The sequence below is a fragment of the Myxine glutinosa genome, chromosome 3 (genome assembly GCF_964187855.1).
Source record: "Myxine glutinosa chromosome 3, kmMyxGlut1.1, whole genome shotgun sequence".
NCBI lineage: Eukaryota > Metazoa > Chordata > Myxini > Myxiniformes > Myxinidae > Myxine > Myxine glutinosa.
Window position 1 is genome coordinate 28407596 of NC_136263.1, and position 19945 is coordinate 28427540.

General features: G+C 45.1%; 1 protein-coding gene across 1 annotated transcript in view; it reads right to left on the reverse strand.

Annotated features, from left to right (window-relative positions):
* Positions 1-1143: 1143 nt before the first annotated feature.
* RPP30 (ribonuclease P/MRP subunit p30) overlaps positions 1144-19945 on the reverse strand; it is a 36371-nt gene continuing 17569 nt past the window's right edge. The window contains exons 9-12 of the mRNA XM_068111169.2: positions 19900-19929; positions 19745-19782; positions 8142-8221; positions 1144-1394 (exon numbers count right to left, since the gene is read on the reverse strand). Coding sequence (XP_067967270.1) covers positions 1282-1394; positions 8142-8221; positions 19745-19782; positions 19900-19929 — 261 coding nt within the window. The 3' untranslated portion in view covers positions 1144-1281. The remainder of the gene's footprint in view (positions 1395-8141; positions 8222-19744; positions 19783-19899; positions 19930-19945) is intronic.

The window sequence follows — 19945 nt, forward strand, 5'->3', positions numbered from 1 at the left end:
ACAATGGCAACCACACGGGTACAATGGCAACCACACGGGTACAATGGCAACCACACGGGTACAATGGCAACCACACGGGTACAATGGCAACCACACGGGTACAATGGCAACCACACGGGTACAATGGCAACCACACGGGTACAATGGCAACCACACGGGTACAATGGCAACCACACGGGTACAATGGCAACCACACGGGTACAATGGCAACCACACGGGTACAATGGCAACCACACGGGTACAATGGCAACCACACGGGTACAATGGCAACCACATGGGTACAATGGCAACCACACGGGTGCAATGGCAACCACACGCGTGCAATGGCAACCACACGCGTGCAATGGCAACCACACGCGTGCAATGGCAACCACACGGGTACAATGGCAACCACACGGGTACAATGGCAACCACACGGGTACAATGGCAACCACATGGGTACAATGGCAACCACACGCGTGCAATGTCAACCACAAGCGTGCAATGTCAACGACACGTATACAAAAGCAACACACACACACACACACACACACACACACACACACACACACACACACACACACACACACACACACACACACACACACACACACACACACACACACACACACACACAAAAGCAGTCATACACACACAAAAGCAATCACACACACACGAAAGCAATCACACACACACAAAAGCAAACACACACACACAAAAGCAAACACACACACACACAAAAGCAAACACACACACACACACACACACACACACACACACACACACACACAAAAGGAAAGTCACACAAACACACCGAAGCACACACACACACACACATGTGCACAGACAAGCAATCACACACATACACACGGAACCACATAGGTACAACAGAAAAGACATCTACAAAAACAAACTGCAGACAACCACACACACACACACAAAAGCAACCACACCCGCAAGCATGCTTCATTTTCTTTTGAGACACGTTTGAATGGCTGTCACCAGCACAGACTTGACAAACCAGGAAGAATGTTAGCATTTCACAAAACAAACAAATGTTTGTCACAGCACTTCACTTTATCTGCAATCCCTCTGAACCTCACGTGAGAGCATGTGTGTGCCACACCCAAACGTGTAAAGATTCAAGTCCATGAACAAGCGACATTCTTTCCACCACTCCAGATGTTTAATAAGAGATCCATGCCACTCATTAACAGGCTCTGCGGTCCACCCAACGAGTTATATCAATGGTAAATAAACACCAACCAGGCCATCCCCAAGTACAAGAAACAATTGTGGTTTTCACTTCAAGCGACTTTTCTTCCTCGGACAGGGTTTACACTCTTGCTCGTCCTCCTCTTCCGGATTTACCACCAGCCGAGTGCGTAGGACTCCTTTCAAAGTCTTTCTCGATTCTGAAAGGAAAGGCCAAGCAGTAAACTTTACAAGTCTCAAGCTTATTTATACATACTGAAGAAACAATCAGCTCAGAACCACCTACTGCGAGGAGCTTTTAATCGAAACACACACACACACACACACACACACACACACACACACACACACACACACACACACACACACACACACACACACACACACACACACACCAGTAATGAAAGTCTCTGCAGGCGACTTTGTCAAGCTGGAGTGCTTCCGTGAAGGTCCATTTGGCTGAGATGGAGACGTTCAGATAACCATGCGGTGAAATATTATGCACAGGTACTTTAAACAATGTTTGGGACGCCGTGTTCAAGCTCCGCTGTGCACGGTAATAATGTGCAGGGTCGTTCGGGACATCAGACATCAAATAAAGTGTGTTTACCCGCGACCGGTCAAAGACAGAGGCGTCACGGAGTGCCAAGGCCTCGCCAATCAACCGAAACAGAGGAAACGCAAACACCAAGTTCAATCGCACTGAAGAGGCTTACATCGAGGGCTTACATCGAGGGCTTACATCGAGGCCGACAGCGATTACAGTGACTAGACCTGCTCGGAGGGTCACGTGGGAGAACTTGTCAATGCGGTGACCACAAGTATTCAGAAACTTGGGAGATCTTTAGTTTCTTGGTTGATAAAATTATAGAAAGGTGTGATAAAAGAGATCCTTTTTTTTGTATACAAGATCGAGGCTCGTGTAAGAGCTAACATCAATCACAAAAAGAAATAAAAATGGACACACAAAACATACAATAAAAGGAGCGGGAAACAAGATGGGGAGAGAGTACAAGTACGACAGCCGAGAACAGAGACATCGGGAGATCTGTGGGAGGGAGAGAGGAAAAAAAAAAAACCAAAAAAAAACCACATGGACACTGCTAGAACTTCCAGGAAAGAAAGAAGTCGGGATTTCCAAAAAAAAAAAAAGAAGATAACGGTAGAGAATTTTCAGCCTTTTTATCTCCTGATTAACATCACAATTTAATTTCTGTCCATCGCTGATCTGTAATACCCTTTACTAACCTCAAAAGACAAACCGTTAATACCACGAACAGTAATTTTGCGCCAGGATTCGGTAATTATTATAAAATTAGTTGCTGGAGCGAAGTCCATGGCACGCCATCACAAATCCCCACGCTTCCCACCTGAAGCAAAAGTTAGGCAGAAAGTTCCACGAGGAATGATCCAATATCAAATTTTGAGCAAAACTTTTTTTTCCCATTTTTGACCCCTGTGACCACAAGTCCCCATCCCCACCCCATCCCCACCCCATAGGGCATGAACCCAGGAGTCAAATCCCAAAACATCGTTACACGTTTCATGCTTCCTCCAACATTTACTGCATTCGGAAAGTTTCATTTAAAAATGTTTTGAAATGTGCCCGTAACTGCATTTTTTGCCATTTGACCTTTTGACCACGTCCCAGGGGGCGAAGCCAAAAGTGATACTGCTCTCGCACCTTATTCCCATGTTTTTTTTGTTTGTTTTTGTATACAAGATCGAGCCTCGTGGAAGAGCTAACATTAATCACAAAAATACAAACTGACACATAAAACATAAGATAAAGGGAGCGGGAGACAAGATGGGGAGAGAGAGGGAAGCACACAAGTACAACATTTGAGAGTAGGGACATCGAGAGATCTGTGGGAGGGAGAGGGCTTGGGGGGGGGAAGGATCCACGGGAAGGGGTGGGAGGTGGGAGAGGTATAAAAAACATGGACACAGCTAGGACTTCCAAGAAAGAAGTTGGTATTTCAAAAAAGTGGATCTGGGGTGTATTAACGGGGGTAGAAAAATATCAAGGTTTTGGATGGGGGAAGATAAGAGATGGTGGTGAACAGCTGTTTTAAAGATCTGGAGGGAGGAGTGGGATTGAAGAGAGTGAGGGAGTTTGTTCCAGAGGCGGGAGAAAGAGGAATGAAAGGTGTTACAACAAAATATAATAGGGTGTTGAAGAATTAGAAAGTTTATAACATCTTTTAATTTCTGGTTTCAGGCATTGGAAATAGGCATTGCTCTATATATATATATACACAAAGATCAAGGCTCATAGAAGAGCTGTCACACAAATCACAGACTCACAGTCAGATGGACCTGACAACACCTGACTCGACTTCACATAAAGCCTGTGACGTTGGGGGACGCGACATAACTTACAGAGATACTCTGGGTACCATCTTGTGACGCAACATATTTCTCCACAATCTTAGGTGATAATCGCCCCTCCTTCCCACCAGTTCACTGTAAGTTATGTTATTATTGTAAGTTATTGGAAATTGTAAGTAAGTAAGTTCACTGTAAGTTATGTAAGTTATTGAGTACCAGTTCACTGGTAATTCCCTGCTTGTCGTTAAAGGCGGCAAAAAGGGTTGGCGTCAGGAAGGGCATCCGGCCATAAAACATTGCTTCAAAAAGGGGACCGAAAAACAACAACAACCACGGTTCCCGAAAAAGGCCAACCCCCGCTTGCGGGGAAAAATGGCCTCTAAAGGTGGTTTTTTTTTTTTTTTCTTCCCACCCCTCACCCCTCCGACACTTACCCCAGAAGAACAACCCGATCCCAACCCTAGGGGTTTCTCTGTACCGATATATCCTCTAAATGCTGAGCGTCAAGCAAGGAGGCAGCATGTACCATTTTAAAAGTCTTTGATATGATTCGGCCCGGGGTTTGAACCGACTGCCTCGACTCGGAGCAGACATTCTGACTATGCCAGTGAGTCTGGGAATAAATAAATAAATATTCAAATTGATGGATGTCATCGGTCATCGTTTATGAGGAACCGTTTTGTTTTTGAATGGTCTGAGCGAGCACGTTCGCATGTGTGTATGTGTAGGGAAGAAGGGGGAGGCAACTGTGGGAGGCAGGGTTGGGGAGCCGGGGGGTAGTAGTAAACATTGATCCAAGAGAGCTTTCTTGAGAAACAATATGTAATCTAGGAAAAAACAGGAAATAAATACAGAAGTTAGCACGATCATAAGCATAGAACCTTTTACTGTGCTCGAAAAACATTTAGTACAGTTAAATACAATATGTGTGCTAAACAACACAAGCATGAAGAATGAAGACAATATAAACAAGCCGAGAAGCCACTTTGACATCCGTGAAGAAAGTGAAGTGCTCACTACACACAAACACTAAAAAAAACAAGCAAACATGGCCTTGGTTTTCCTCCATCACCATTCCTTAAGGCTTAGAACATCACAGAAAGTCTCCATGGAATAGCTTGTCAACTACCTTATTATTAGGATGACAAGAGATGTTAAACATCTCGCACGCAAAATGAAAAGCCGGTTGAAGCAATTGGAACACTTTGCCTGTCTGTCGGTCGGTCTGTCTACAAACGTCAGTTTATGATCGAGGAACAACTTGATTTCAATTGAATGTTAAATTTTGAACATGAAACGGAAAACGAACCTGTAGCACTTTGGCTCTGAATGTGTCTCGATCACACGTGCGCAGAGGGGAGCAAGATAAATTTTTTTACTCCGTCTGCCTGGTTGGCAGTCAAGCAAAATGAAAAAATAATTCCAGGAAACATACTGTTTTTAGGGATGTCATAAAGGACACAAACAACAGTCACGAATAACTAATGCAACGCGTTAGATAGGGTCACCGGCAGAGTTTGGGGAGGGGCAATGCCCCCATCTTAATTTTTTTCAGTAGTTTACAATTAAGATAAAAACATCCTGTATTTAAACGTGAGTAACAATAATAAACGTAAACTGTATTTGTGATTTCACGTACACTTTGACTACACTGAACCACCTTTAGAGGCCTTTTTTTCCCCACAGAGCAGGGGTTGGCCTTTTTCGGGCACCATGGTCCCCTTTTTGAAGCAATGTTTTATGGCCGGATGCCCTTCCTGACGCCAACCCTGTTAGTCACCTTTGGCGACACACAGGGAATTACCAGTGAGCTGGTACTCAATTTGCCAACCCCTGAAGGATGACAGGCTGAGTCAACCCCCCTGGTGTTAATTCAGCGATTAGACCAAGATTCGAACCCAGGATCCTAGGATCCCAAGCCAACACCCAAACCGCTAAGCCAACACCAGTCACACTTTGACTACACTAACAAACGGTAATTTTGAAAATCAGACCTAGCTAACCAATATTAATATTAAGCCCTTGCGCCCCTCCCGCCCCCAAATAGAGACGTCAAACTACGCCTACAGATAGGGTGGTGTAATAGACACTGGGGGACAATGGCGGAAAACTGCTGAATTTTTTTTTTCCAACAAACTTTAAAATCTATTTTATAACCTACGCCACTGAAGGTGAGCAGAGGTGATGTTTCCACCCCTGTCTGTTTGTCTGTACATGAACAGAATCTCAAATTTGTGGACAGATTTGGACGAAATTTGGTGGAAAGATTGGGTATGTGACGAGGATGAAGAGAGATGTTCACAACGTGACCGAGCAAAATCCCAGCGAAATACTGCAAATAACATAGTACGCCGTGATGCTGTGGTACTCCGATGTACCAGGAAATAAAAGCAAATAGAACGGTGCTCGGTAGAGAGCCAAAGCCTCCGCCAGGCTGAACAGTTTACGTTTTGCATCCCACTAACAGGTCGGATCTGGATGCGTACCTGAATCAAAGGTGAATCGGCTTTTTCTTGTCACCGACCCAACTCGTTCTACAGGTTTTGTAATAAAGTCATCTACAACCTTTTTATATTTACCATGCTATCAACCCAATGTTCTCTGTGAAAGGTACCACATATCGTCATCTTTATTGTCCAATGGTAAATATCGTTAATACCTCCAATGCAGAAGAGATCACTGTTCAAGATAAGTCGATAACAACACATGTCGACATCCCACACCAAGAAATCTGTGAAGCCTTCCTAAGGTGCCGTCACATACCTGGACACTATTTGCCAAGTATGTTGAGTCTAGCCTCACCTGTGCAAGCCATACGCAGACCCTATTGGCCATGATACTCGGTTCAAATCAGCTTCATTTACCTTGGCAATTAGAGAGTGATTATCATGGGTGTTGAAACTACTTCAATAGACCAACTGATTGACCATTTCAACAAGCATTCTGAGTATTGCGCTGCAATACATGTCCCCTACCGGCAGTCTGTCGTCCGGAAAACTGTTGGGGAAATTACCAAGGGTTCTTTACCCACAGGTTCTGAATCGTTCCCAATCGCTAATTACCTCAGGATGGGCTCACCTGTGATTCGCACTCGGGACTTTGATTTATACAACTTGCAGACAGGTCAGCAGAAGCACGAGAAAATAAGTTGTTGATAAAGAACCTTTCGAGTCGCTAAATATCAGTTATTTATTATATTTTCCGGTTCACCATCAATATAATCGATGTGTATATATATATGTTGCTCGGCTTGGCTCCGCCCCTCCGGAAAGCGCGCACTGTGTCACGCTGTTGACGTTCGCGAGACGAGGCTGAGGGCGTGCGGTGCGGCTTAAGGAGAACTCTAGAATAAACAAGAGATATCCATTTTAAAAAATATTTTCGTTTAATTAACGATATCTGCCAAACGACGTGCCCTATCGCAAATTCCAAAAGAACATTTTAGTAGACTCACATGCTGAACAGATTTGTGAAGTTTCCCCTCGATTGGATCAAAAATGAGGGAGGGGCTCGGTTTTAAAGGTTCATGCTTAAAAACGTCATAACTCTGAAACCATGTGACGCATGACGTCATGCACGCTGACTTTTTTGTTCGTCATGGGTATGCGATTCTGCCTGAAAAGATTGGCCTCGATCTGTTCAGCCGTTGCAGAGAAAAAGGGGTTCTTGTTTTCACGAAAAACAATATGGCGGACGAACCACGTGACGTCATAATTACCATTAAAATATTCTACAGACCGAGTCCCTCCTATGGTGAAAATTTTATCTCAATCGGTCCTATTATTGCAGAGAAATAGGTTTTTAAAGGAAATTAAAACTTAAAATGGCACTGAGTTAAGGATCATCAGAATGATCAGAATTCCCAAAGTTTAAAGTGCCATAACTTTGTTAAAAATGATCGAAACATCGTGAAGTTCGAACTTGACCTGTAACTTATCATGAGGAAACCATGTGCCAAGTTTGAAATCCTTAGCATTAAGCGTTTAGAAAAGAAGTCCGGAAAACTGTTCTTTGCGTGACGGACTGACAGACTGACGGACGGAGGGACGGCGTGCAAACCTATAGTCCCCTCCGGTGTACACCGGTAGGGGACTAATAAAACATATTTCGAACCACGACATCGCTGTGGCCGACAGATACGAAAACAAAACGAAGGGCACACACAAGCAATTGTGAATCAAAACGTGAGGCAACTGCATCACATTTAAAATGTAACATATAAATGGGCAATTCATGAGAAATACAACTTCTGAAATGTTACGTCATTGGACGATTATTCACAACGTGAGTAAATGGAAAGAACTGGGACATAAATATGTGAGAAAGAGAATTACACGGAACATCCGCATGTGGATGAACTACAGCAGGGATTGCAAGATGACAAATCCCTCATAGTGGAGGACTAGGTTGTGTTGATGCAGACATCTGGTCTCTGCTGCGGAAACTTTCGACATGGTAAGAGTCCAGTCTGCGAATGACTTGCCTCACAATACATAGCATTCAATCCTTTTCCCAAATTCTCCATTCACATGCCATAAAACATGACAAAGACATTTTCACTGATAGTGACAAGCTTGGTGGTTAAACATTTTTAAGAGCAAGATCGTGGGACGTACCGGCGTGCAGACAGACAGCGCGGCAGTTGTCCGCCACCGTTGCTTTGCCTTCCACCTCAGAGAGACCGAATAAGAGTGCGCTGAAGTCATCAGTGTCAAGGTAACACAACGAGTGGCAAAACATAAACTCACAAATACTAAAACACTTGGGCAAATGCAAATGCATTTCAGGGAATTGAAAACTGTCATTTCTGAATTGCACAAACTACAGATTTACAGTGAAGATCCAATTACTGAAAGAGAAATATTTATTAAAAAGATCAAACTCTATTTCCATCATACCAATCAAGACAAGCAATGAAGTGTTGATTCTCCACAACCTACGCACCTCACTAGCACCCAAAACGTTTATGAGTTCAAATATCTCGGTTAAATGTCATGTGACAGAAATGGACAGGTGAGGCCAATTCAAAGAGTTGGTGTGATAAAATGAATGACCGAGTTAAAAGTTCTTAAAGTGCATTCAATACCACTCATAAGAATTAACAAAATGTGTGTGTATAATGTGTGAGTGTGTATAATTGCATGGTGTGTGTGTGTGTGTGTGTGTGTGTGTGTGTGTGTATAATGTGGGTGAGTGTGTTGTTGCGGTTGTTGTATAGGGTCGTGCAGTTCTTCGAACAAACCCATAGCAAGGAGACAGCCGATATATCTTGCACGAGCGACCCAGAGATCCCCCACATCAAGGATGATGCACACCGGCCTTCACAAAGTCAGGGCCACGACAGAGTTAGAGTGAGAGAAAGAGAGAGAAAGAGAACAAGAGAGAGAATTGTCAGAGACAAGAAGAAAGTGCCGGTCCATGGAGATCGATCAGCACTCTGACTGTGACCACACTTGCCCTGATGAATCCAGGCAGCAGGGAAGAATGGGGAAGATTTGGCCCCCGACTTACGTTCAGGGGTACAACCACCATGAAGAGGCTTCCCTAATAGTTGTGTGTATGTATAATTGTATGGTGTACGTGATTGCATAGTGTGTGTGTATATGTGATTGTATGGTGTTTGAGTGTATATATAATTGTATCGTCCTGGTCATGTAATTTTCCCATATGTCAGAAAAAATTTATATATATATATATATATATATATATATATATATATATATATATATATATATATATACAGTGAAACCTTGACTTACGAGTTTAATTCGTTCTGTGACCGAGCTCGTAACTCAATTTGCTCGTTTCTCAAATTAAATTTCCCCATTAAAATGAATTGAAATGCTATTAATCCGTTCCAGCCCCCCAAAAACCACACCAATTTTTTTTGAAATATACAGTATATATAAAAATATCTCGCGCTTTATATTTCACCTGTATGCAGCATACAAGTTGGCAGGATGGCCTGGACTGGAGGTACGCACACTTGACTCTAAACTGTCCAGCCTGGGTTTGAATCCCGACCCAGCTATAACCTGTCATGTCGGTGTTTCACAGGCAGGGTGATTCATCAATGTGTGTACCGCTAAACTGGGCGCCCCGTTTGCGTCCCATTAGTTGTTGGATGTTAAGGATCTCACTGTGTCTTCCACAAAGAGAAGGCGAGCTATCGCCGGCACTCTGAACAAGTTGTGGCCTGGCATGCTCTTCTCCTCTGCCGTTATATACGTCCTCCTCGGCATCTTTTTCCAGAAGAGCCCTGTCTCGTCACAGTTGAAGATTTGCTGGGGGATGTATCCTTCTGCTTCTATCAGTTCGGCAAAAGTTATAATAAAATCTTCAGCTGCCTTCACATCCGAGCTTGCTGCCTCACCATGCCTGACAACGGAGTGAATGGCGGTCCTCTTCTTAAAATTATCAAACCATCCCCGACTGGCTTTGAATGACTCTTCCGATGCCTCGTCCGTTGATGTTCCCGCCGTCTGCTGCACCAAATCCCCGTAAATGTCTCGTGCCTTCTCACAGATGATGCTCTCGGTCACGGTATCTCCTGCGAGCTGCTTCTCCGTCAACCACACAAACAACAACTTCTCCATCTCTTCATGGACAGAGGTCCGGAGCTTTGAAATAATCTTAACGCCCTTGGCTGGCGTTATAGCCTTTATCGACTCCTTCTGCTTCAAAATCGTACATATCGTAGAAGTACTACGATCGTACTGCCTCGCCAAGTCGACAACACGCACACCTCGCTCATGTTTTTCGACGATTACGTGTTTTATATCCAAGCTCGCTCGCTCATACCTCAGATCTCGGCTCGCATCACAAAGCAAAAAATTGACCGAGCGACGGCTCGTATCTCGGAAAACTCGTAAGTTGGTGCACTCGTAAGTCAAGGTTTCACTGTATATATATATATATATATATACAGTGATCCCTCGTTTATCGCGGGGGTTACATTCCAGAACCCCCCCGCGATAGACGAAAATCCACGAAGTAGCGACCATATTTTAATTTTATTATTTATATATATTTTAAAGCTTTATGACCTTCCCCACACTCCTATTAACCTTTCCCACACTCTTATTAACCTTTCCCATACTCTTATAAACACTTCCTATACTCTTAAACACTTTTTACACTCTTAAACATACGTAATTTTAACAACATATAAAATTCTAATGGGTACTCACCATTGAAGATACTGTAGCGACTCATGGGCCCCCCAAGCAAGACCAGCATCAGAATCTCCTTGCTCCAGCCGGTGACGTCACCGGCGGGGATCCGCGGCGCAAGTGGCTGGTCACGTGACCACCAAAGCGTGTCGCGCTTGCGGGTATAATCAGCTACACCTGTTGATCACGTGACCACCGAAGCACGCCACGCTTGAGAGGCGTGGCTTTCGGTTTCGGTTCCTGGTTGTGCTTTATAATGCAGCCCGATAAACGGGCTTTAGTGTTCCCGAGTTGGTTTTGAGAATAAATATCTTCTCGGACGAGTTTGTGTCTTGCCCGCACTTTCGTCCGTATCAAGCAAGAGCCCCGGCTCTTCAATACTACAACTTGCGTGATGAAGATGATGATGAATTAGCTGTGCAGTACTGATGACGATGAAGGTGATGACGATGATGAATGTACTGCACAGCCAGAAAGAGCATTACAGTTACCCATTACGTGGGTAACTAGCGCAAGTGGAAGCTGCCGCATATGCGTTTTCCATACGCACGACTCTTTGTCTCTCCTTCTACTGTACACTATGTACAGTATTTTATTTCTTGTAATATGTTTTAATAACTATTTTTCTTATTTTTTTATCTTTTAGGCTAGAAAATGCTTATTTTACCACAAAAACATTTAAAATAATAGTATATAAAAATACATTTATACCGCAAAATCCCACGATATAGCGAAAAATCCGCGATATAATTTTACATATACTAGCGAGAAAAACCCGCGATGTACCGAAGCCGCGAAAAGTGAACCGCGATATAGCGAGGGACGACTGTGTGTATATATATATATATATATATATATATATATATATATATATATATATAGATATATATATATAGATATATAGATATATAGTTATGAATTGGGGTCGAGGAATATCGAGAGCCAGATAGATCTGTATAGGTACGCAACTCGACTGTCGTGATAGGGAATCTATATGTAATAAGTTCTGTGTTTCGCCCGGTTTGGCGGTATAAGCTGTATTGGTGTCCCTGCCACGAGGGGGCGGGGAATGCTAAATAGTGCAGGGATTATGGTTAAAGTTCCTTTGTTTGTCGTCCCCTCTGTCGTCAACCCAGTGTCCATTATGGCAATGCACTCATATAAACACTTAGGTCCTTCGTGCACACATTAAATTAGATCCCCTCCCTTACAACAATGACCTTGGAAGAAAACAGGCAGGCAGCCTGATCAGGGCACCGCCGCATGGGCCGCAGCCAGCCACACCAACAGCTGGCCTAGCAACGAGCCTCTTGGCAGGCTATAGCCACGCCCAGGAGGACTGTGATTGGTCTGTGGAAGGGACAGAGAACTTCTTCTGCTCCAATCGGCTCATCTGATCATGTGCTTGTTAAAGTGGACATCTCTCTGACCATTCTCAGGAGCCTCCTCAGCGTCGACGAGTCTGGCATTTCACTCAGGCCAACTGGCACGGTCTTCAAGCAGCCATCAATCATCTGGACTGGTCTCCCATATCTACCGCCTCTGACATCAACTCATCCTGGGAATTCTTCCAAAGTAAATTGCTCTCTCTCATGCACAGATTTATCCCACCTCATCTTCAGTTGTCATACCCTTCCTCTCGTCCATGGTACACGGAATCTTGTGGTGAGGCTGTTGCCCAGAAACAACTTGCCTTCGTCTCCTGGGAAGCTAATCCAACGGAAGGAAATCTCATTTCCTTTCACAAAGCCCGAAACAAGCGTGTCTCCACCCTCAGGAGAGCCAGGAAACAATATCTCTCCGTTCTCAAGACCGAACTCTCCTGTCTGTCTCCCTCTTCCAAATGCTGGTGGCATCAGGTCAAATCTGTTTCTGGTGTTTGTTCCCCCTCCATCCCCTCCCTCACCTCAAATGGCTACACAGCTGACTCCGCACGTGAAAAAGCTGAATGCCTCAACTCTGTGTTTGCCTCTAAAACTTGTGTCCCAAACCCATCCCTCTCTGTACCCACCGTACCCAGTCGTACCCAGCTGCTCCTGGACTCTGTGTCCTTTCCTCTTGACAAGGTGGAAAAGTTTGTGTCAACCTTCGACTCTGATTCTGCAACTGGACCTGACGGCATCAGCCCACGGGTCCTAAAATCCTGTTCTTCCGCTCTTTCACTCCCTCTCTCTGTTCTCTTCAACCTCTCTTTTGCTCAAGGTCATCTGCCATCTGCTTGGAAATCAGCCAACATCACCGCTTTACACAAAAAAGGTGCAAAAACAGATCCGAGCAACTACAGACCAATCAGCCTTCTCCCAATTATCAGCAGTCATGGAATCCATCATTGCTTCGGATATGAAATCTTTCCTCTTCTCCAATGGCTTGATCTATGATCATCAATTTGGTTTCAGACCTGGTCACTCTTCTCTTCTCTCTTCTCTGGACATGCTGCTTCTGCTGTCTCGACAATGGATGGAGGTCCTCAATGCCAAACAGGAAATTAGAGCTGTCTCCCTTGACATATCACGTGCCTTCGATACCGTCTGGCACCCTGCTCTGCTCACCAAACTCTCCTCCTTTGGTATCCATGGAAATCTCCACGCATGGCTGGCAGACTTCCTCTCTAGTCGTAGTCAACGTGTGGCCCTGAATGGGTTTCTCTCATCTCCTCTTCCTGTTCAGGCTGGAGTTCCCCAAGGCAGTGTTCTGGGCCCTGTGCTTTTTCTGGTCTTCATCATTGATCTCTCTGACTCTCTTGAAAATCCTCTCTATCTCTTTGCTGATGACTCCACTCTCTGCCGCTCTATTCCTCATCCCTCAGATCGGCAGTCTGCAGCCTCCTCACTCTCTGCAGACCTGGACAAAATCACAGACTGGGCAAACAAGTGGAACATGTCTTTCAATCCTGACAAATCTCACACTCTTACAATGTCTCTCCGAAAAGACCGACTGGACAACCCTCCCATCCATTTTCTGAATAATCCTCTCCAAGAAGTTCTGTCACTCAAGCTTTTGGGTCTCACTATCTGCCATGATCTTTCCTGGGAAAACCACATTTCAAATCTGGCCTCCAAAGCCAGTCGCCGACTGGGCATCCTCCGTCGTGCGAAGTCCTTCCTTGGCACACCTGAGCTCCTCACCACATATAAGGCTTTCATCCGCAGCTCAATGGAATACTGTTCCCCCCTCTGGGCTGGTGCTCCTGCCTCACACCTAGCTCGTCTTCACGCTGTTGAAACCAAAGCGTTCAGAATCATTGGAATCTCCCGCGATGAAGCTACCTCCGCGGGCCTTTCACTTACTCACCGCAGGCACGTTGGTGGTCTTTCTGTCTTCTACCGACTCCTCTCCGGCCTTGCTCCTCCAGCTCTCTCTGGGCTCTGTCCCCCAAATATTCCTACAGGTCGCACAAGATCTGCGTGCAACCCTCTTATGGTTAAACTGCCAAAATCAAGACTCTCTGCTCACCTTCACTCCTTCATTCCTCTTTTCTCCCGCCTCTGGAACAAACTCCCTCACTCTCTTCAATCCCACTCCTCCCTCCAGGTCTTTAAAACAGCTGTTCACCACCATCTCTTATCTTCCCCCATCCAAAACCTAGATCTTTTCTACCCCCGCTAATTTCACCCAAAATCCACTTTTTTGAAATACCAACTTCTTTCCTGGAAGTCCTTGGTGTACTGTGTTTATACTTCTCCCACCCCCCCCCCTTCCCACGCCACCTTCCCCCAATCCCTCTCCCTCCCACACATTCCTGACGTCCCTGCTCTCAAATGTGTTTATGTGCTTCCCCTTCTCTCCCCATCTTGTCTACCGCTCCCCTTTTGAAAAACTTTGTTTGTTTGTCTCTGATTTCTTTTTGTGATAAATGTTAGCTCTTTCACGAGCCTCGATTCTGTATACAAAAAAAAAAAAAATGCCCCGTGATTGGAGGGAAGGGAAGGACTTGTGGTTGGCCATCAGCGTGGCGTGACATGGTGGGCGGGAAGCACTCGGCCAATGGGAGGAAGCCAGCGGAGTGGGAAGATTCTGGAAGACGAGGGTCACCGCGCTGGTTGGAGGGGAGAAAGAACTGACATCACAGGGCGAGTGATAAAACTGCTGACTCGCCAGCGTTTGGCCCTCTTTCCTCCTCCCGTGCTCTTCCTTGGCCCTTTCCGTTCCTGTCTCTCTCTGTGCTTCCCTGAAGTTCTCTTCGTGCCTCGTGTTGGAGATCGGCTTCGTGTTGGAGATCGGCTTCGTGTGGAGATCGCTAGCCCTGCGTTGGACCTTTGGTGCTTTTGGTGCTTTTGGTTCATCGTGTTGCTCGGTGCTGCGAGCGGACGGGACCTCGGGTGCGACTGACGAGGAGCTTGCAGCGAGGCACTTGGTGAGGCCTGACGGCGCGCGAACAGGCGCGCATCGAGGCCTGTTTCCCGCCGACATCGAAGCCATGGCGGGCTTGTGCGCTTGGAGCCGACGATTCCTTGACTGCAGACTACAGACAGTTAAGATGCACCACATTTCACAAATACACGCCATAACGTTTTATTTTCCTGAATTCATTTTCCTTAATTCATTTGCCTTTGTCTCTTATCCAAAGTGTGAGTGGAGACGTCCCGATTAGGACATTTTATTACCGGCGCGCATTTTCCTGTCCCACGATTCCTTGTAAATAAATCCTTGTATTATTTTCTGTATATACTTGAACACAGTTTTCCGTGTGATTTATTTAATTTGCAGCGGCATTGGAGACGCCCCAAGAACAGGTAAGACTGCAGGGGTCTTGCGCCGCCCCTCCACCCCGCGCAAAAATTTGTATAGCTTTCTGTCTTCGAGTCCGCCATTGAGTTTTCGTCTTGAGAGCTAAGGCCTTCGCGATCGGCTTCCGTGACTGCCTGATTTTCATCAAAGGCAGCCACACGACAATATATATATATATATATATATATATATATATATACACACACACACACAGACTTGGCATTTAATATGGAATTTTTTTTTGTGGGGGTGAACTTACTTTTCAAGATGACTTAGAACCAAAAGTTCATTGGAATTATGTTGAAATTATTCTAGATTTTGTTAATGTGACCTTTAAAAGAAACAAAAACCACATTTGACATTTCGAAGCAAATAAATTGATCCTTGAAAGTGATGTAAACTGATATCGAACTCAATTCACGGACAGTACTGTGTTAAACTTCTGTACGTTTTCCAGAAGTATCTCTTTATTTTGCACATTAGCCAAAAATTTTTTTAACAAAAACAAAAGTTAAATTACGACTGGGATTACAGACAGTAAAATTACAGTTCAGTACTTCGTGTAACCCCCACGAGCATTCAGGAGAGCACGTACACATCGAGGCATGCTGTTCACGAGATGCCAAGGTTTGGACAGTAATCGCTTGCCATGCAGTTACAATAGCCTGCTGCAATTCATGCACAGAGGCAGGCTGCTGGTCCAAATTGTCGATTTGACGCATTAGTTCTGCCCACAACTTCTCTGTGGGATTCATATCCGGGGACATGGCAGGCCACTCCATATGCTCTACACCACGGTCAGCAAGAAAGTGTTGGATCATGCGAGCACGATGAGGCCGTGCACTGTCATCTTGGAAGACAAAGTTTCCTCAAAAGGCTGCACGAACAAATGGAAGCAATGTTTCTTCCAGAATGACCCTGTGCTTGAACTGGTTCAGGTTTCCATTCAGAACAACCAGGTCAGTTTTGCCCCCTGCATGAAAAGCAGCCCAAACCGTCACCCCACCACGTCCAGCTTGGACTCTTGGCACTATACAATTTTCGTTGTAGGCTTCATGCACTTGTCTGCGCACTCTGACGCGGCCATCTTGACGATAGACCAGAAATCTCGACTCGTCACTGAAGATCACGTGATTCCAGTGTCCTGGCTGTCATTGACGGTGCTCTCTGGCCCACTGCAATCGGCGCTGGCGGTGTTGTGTGGTCAGACGTGGCTTTCTCAGGGGACGCCTGGCATGATAGCCTGCTTGAACCAGTTGTTGGTCGACTAGCCTTCTGGATACAGGCACATTTTTCAGTTGCTGCCACTCAGCCCTAAGCCGATTAGCTGACTTGGTACGGCCATTGCGGACTAACTAGTGCAGCTGGCGATCATCCCTCCTTATGGTTCTGCGGGGATGTCCTGGCCTTGGTATTGGAGTAGGGACACCCCTCTGAGCATTTCGTTTCAGGATCTTTGACACCTGACCTTGAGTGATGCCATACTGCCAAGCAATAGCACGCTGTTTCATGCCGGAATTTCGTAAAGCCACCACTAAATGACAAACAGCATTGTCGAGTTGACGGAGCATCTCATGGGGAAGCGGCAATAACCTTTCCAGACGTGCAGCAGTTGTTTTCCACTAATACAGAACGCAACAACGCTTATATACCCGATTGTGAAGCCAATCGTCAAATGTACCTGTCCGTACATTTTGTCACGCCACCTGTGATATAATCCTGTTATTGCCTTCTTGCTGCGACAGACAATCAGTGACATGGTTCTTTTAACAAAGAAATCACCGAAGCGTAAAAGAAACTCACCAGATTGATATATGTATATTGTATATTGAAGATTGATATATGTATATATTGTATATTCAATATATGTATATTGAAGTCAAGAAAAAAATATATATTCCATATTAAATGCCAAGTCTGTATATATATATATATATATATATATATATATATTGTTGTGGATATGAGAATGGTTTGTTTTTTTTGTTGTTGTAGTGTAAATTGTTGTAAAGATCACCCTTTGTAAATGTCATGATCCTTGTAAATACCTCCGTAGTGTAAAGGTCAAAGGGCGTCTCGGTAGTTATTCCATGAAACACCATATTGCAGGACCCGATAAAACCCTTGTTCAGTAGTTTATTTCCTTATTATGTGTCTTAGGGTAAGGCTGTGTCTCCCATTAATTTAAATACTCCATTGCACCAAGTGAAATAAGAGTAGATCCCCTTTCATTTCATTTCAATGGCCAACTGCATTTTGGGCGGTTTTCTTCAACCACCATTGGCCACGAGGCAGGGTTGGGGAAGAAAGGCGGGTCCCCACCTCGTCAGAGAGGGGAGGAGTGAGCCAGCCCCACTCGACCAACCATGAACAAGGGGTTTGGCTTGAGAGGGCGGAGAGAGAATGCTTGGTGGGAGGTTCGCAAAGGGTGAAGGGCGGGGGTTATAAAACCCGTTGCATCAGCCCCCACCGAGAGTTGCGAAAGAGACGAGAGAAGAGTCCAAGAGAGGAGCTGAAAGGCTTAGCTGAGCTGCGTGGTGAGGTGGAAAGGAAAGAGCTGGGTCGTCAGAGCAGGGCTGAGTTGTGAGGTTCCAAAAGCAGAAGATCATCCAGGGAAGCACAAAGCCTGATATTCGTCACCTTGCGCGCCAGCGGCAGCGTCTACAGCAGCAGCAGCAGCAACGCTCGCCAGCCGCTTAGGGGCCTGAACGGCAGTTCGAAGCAGGGCCACGAAGGAACGGCGGCTGCAGAACGTGCGAATCGTGCTGCCGGACCCAGTGGACTTTCCTCTCCTTCCAGCCAATTCCTATCATCATTCCCCGCGTGAGTCCGTGTCTTCGTTTGTTCTGTCCTGGGTATTAAGTAAGCCTGTTAGATAAGTTAATAATTTGCACTGTGTCACCTGCGTCTCATGTCCCTGTACATAATCGTGACTGCTCCTTTTTGCTTACGTGTACATAATAAACCCCGTTACTCTTCTGTACGTCTTCTTCTTCCTCTTTGCATTCGGTCGCTTTAGAGTTTTCCAGATTGAGTATCTGTGGCGCGATACGGCCAACGTTTGGGTGAATCGGGTTTAGTCGGGGAACAACTGTTCGGCCGCGGTTATACCTCCGCTCGGTAAAATAACATCTAATCCGCGGACCGTAACAATATACATACATTATATATACACACACACAGATTATATTGTCTTTGTCTCCCAATTTCATTGTCCACTCCTCCAAGTACTTCATATAAAGTTACACTGATGTCTTCTCAAGCCTTTGTCCTCCATGACATTGATGTACAAGCTCCACTTCGAGCCATTAAATAATGTTAAAAAAGTAAAAATTGAGGAAATTTTTCCCAACCACCACCCCCACCCCCATTGCTCCAACCCTCCCTCAATCTCTTATACAGGTGGGCATGGCTCCCTGGTGTTGGGCTAGCGGCTAGGGTGCCAGCTTAGGATCCGAGGATCCTGGGTTCGAATCCCGGTCGATCGCTGAATTAACGCCAGGGGGGTTGACTCAGCCTGTCATCCTTCCGAGGTCGGCTAATTGAGTACCAGTTCACTGGTAATTCCCTGTTTGTCGTAAAAGGCGACAAAAAGGGTTGGCGGCAGGAAGGGCATCCGGCCGTAAAACATTGCTTCAAAAAGGGGACCAACAAAAACAACAACAACCACGGTGCCCGAAAAAGGCCAACCCCCGCTTTGCAGGGAAAAATGGCCTCTAAAGGTGGTTTTTTTCATGGCTCCCAATACTAATGTCCCGATCACATATTTCTTCTAAAGTTCACTCGAGGAATTTTTTGTCCATGCTCCAATAATGACAAAATCCCATCACTGTTCGATCAGCAGAATGAAAGAAAACAACAATTTTTGGATCTGGAGTGCATTTTCTTTCTTTTTCTGGCACTGTAGGTTCTCTCCGGGCCAGCTGCGTGCAGTCATATCAACACACCCCTCACCCACAAAAAATATCTATTGAATGTTGTATCTGCAAGTCATAAAACTAAAACCCCAACTATAAAGCCTGAAGCTGGAACTGCGATGGACGCTCCTCCATCCCCCAAAGTTTTTGAACCTGCAATGTATTTTGAGACAGAGCACGCGATGCCAGACAGCAGAAAATCACAAACAGCATTTCTATGGAAGATTAAATGCAAAATGTACAAGTGGGAATGCAAATATAGGTTTGAATGCCAACGACAGGAGTTAATATATTTAACACAAACTATGCAAAATCCCTTCCCTCTTATCACTGCAGAGGCAGATCAAGTTCAGATGGTGAGAGAGAGGACAGCAAGGAAGTTGAAATGATGTCAAAGGATACAGATTTGCAACGTCGTATGGACTTCGCAACCTCATAGACTGAGTTGGGTTTGGGGTAAGGGGTAAAGAAGTCAATATGAGGTATAAGCCCAATGAGTGAACAATCAATGCAAAGAAAACCAAAGAGCATAAAATAAAGAAAGAAATAAAACTCACATTATCTGCAGCGCTGGAGATAATTATATTCTGAAAAGACAAAAAT